The following is a 1,600-nucleotide window of genomic DNA, read 5'->3' on the forward strand; positions in this document are numbered from 1 at the left end:
ATTCATTAAAATCTTTCCATTCAATTCATAAAGTTTCAACACGTAGCCATAATTTGCAATCATTGCATAAAAGAACAAAGGATGCTTGCGTTGGAACCTTCCTAAATGTAGAGCAATTTAGAACGTGAAGGTAGCGCGACAACACAGTGCTGAAGGCTGACCACATTCTTAACATGATTCACATTTTCTCTACCAAAATCATAAATGCTATATGATATGCAAGAACTATATAAGTTGGTGTATAGAAGCTAGTGTTTCATGCCACCCCTTAGTATCTGCAATCAAGCACCGTGCCTGCCTCTACTGCAACTTCCATGGCTCTCAACCATTTCACAAAGAATCAAGCAAATGACAATGGAGAGGATTTAGAGAGATTAACCAATGAGTGCAAGGAATTGCTTCTTTCACTCCCAAGAGAGAAAGGTTGGAGAACTGCATGCCTCTATAAATACAAAGGGTTTTGGTGCCAACCAAAAGAAATCCAAGCGATAATCTCTTTTCAAAAAAACTTTCAACCAAGAGACACTGATGTTATCCTAGCATCAATACCTAAATCAGGAACTACCTGGCTCAAAGCCCTATCTTTTGCCATCATGAATCGCAAGAAATTTGCAATCTCTAGTAATGACCATCCTTTGCTCGTCTCTAATCCTCACGATCTTGCACCTTTCTTTGAGTACAAGCTTTATGCAGACAAGCAAGTTCCTGACCTCTCGAAACTCCCTGATCCTAGACTTTTTGCCACCCACATTCCATTTGCTTCACTGCAAGACTCCATCAAGAAGTCTAATTGCCGGATTATTTATATCTGTAGAAACCCTTTTGACACTTTTATTTCCTCATGGACTTTCAGCAACAAGCTGAGATCAGAAACTGTTCCTCCACTGTTACTAGAGGAAACCTTCAAAATGTTTTGCGAAGGGGTTGTAGGGTTCGGTCCCTTCTGGGACCATATGTTGGGATACTGGAAGGAAAGCTTGGAGAGACAAGACAAGGTGTTGTTCTTGAAGTATGAAGACATGAAAGCAGATGTTACGTTTTACTTGAAGAAGATTGCCAAATTTGTTGGCTGCCCTTTTTCAATGGAAGAAGAAAAGGAAGGTGTAGTGGAAAAGATAGCCAGCCTTTGTAGCTTTGAGAAGATGAAGACTTTAGAAGTTAACAAATCTGGAAGTTCTATTAAGAACTTCGAAAATAAGCACTTGTTTAGGAAAGCTGAAGTCGGAGATTGGGTGAATTATCTGTCTCCTTCAATGGTGAAGCAATTATCTCAATTAACAGAGGAAAAGTTGGGTGGATCTGGTATTGAATTCAAAGTGTTCCCTTAGCTAGGGGCAAGTTATGTTACTTCAAAATTGGCATATGTGCTCTTACTTTTTAATTTTATCCAAAAAAAATGCATGCGATAAAAAAAATATGATGAAGGTCAAGAAGGTGTTTATGATGAAAAGGAGGTGTCCAAGCTGCTGCTTCTTCTTTTTTATAAAGAAGAAATTCGAGCTGCAGAGATATTGAGAGAATAAGAATAGAAATGTCAATTGAACTATAATTTATTTACAAGAGATGTTCATGTTATTAATCTAAGTGTGATTGGAATAAA

General features: G+C 38.0%; 1 protein-coding gene across 1 annotated transcript; it reads left to right on the top strand.

Annotated features, from left to right (window-relative positions):
• Nucleotides 1–201: 201 nt before the first annotated feature.
• LOC105119514 (cytosolic sulfotransferase 15-like) lies at nt 202–1,397 on the top strand. Its single transcript, XM_011017656.1, has one exon. The coding sequence runs from the start codon at nt 315–317 to the stop codon at nt 1,326–1,328; it is 1,014 nt and encodes a 337-aa protein (XP_011015958.1). The 5' UTR covers nt 202–314; the 3' UTR covers nt 1,329–1,397.
• The last annotated feature ends 203 nt before the right edge of the window (nt 1,398–1,600 follow it).

The sequence above is a fragment of the Populus euphratica genome, unplaced genomic scaffold (assembly GCF_000495115.2).
Source record: "Populus euphratica unplaced genomic scaffold, PopEup_1.0 scaffold3031.1, whole genome shotgun sequence".
NCBI classification, from domain to species: Eukaryota; Viridiplantae; Streptophyta; class Magnoliopsida; order Malpighiales; family Salicaceae; genus Populus; species Populus euphratica.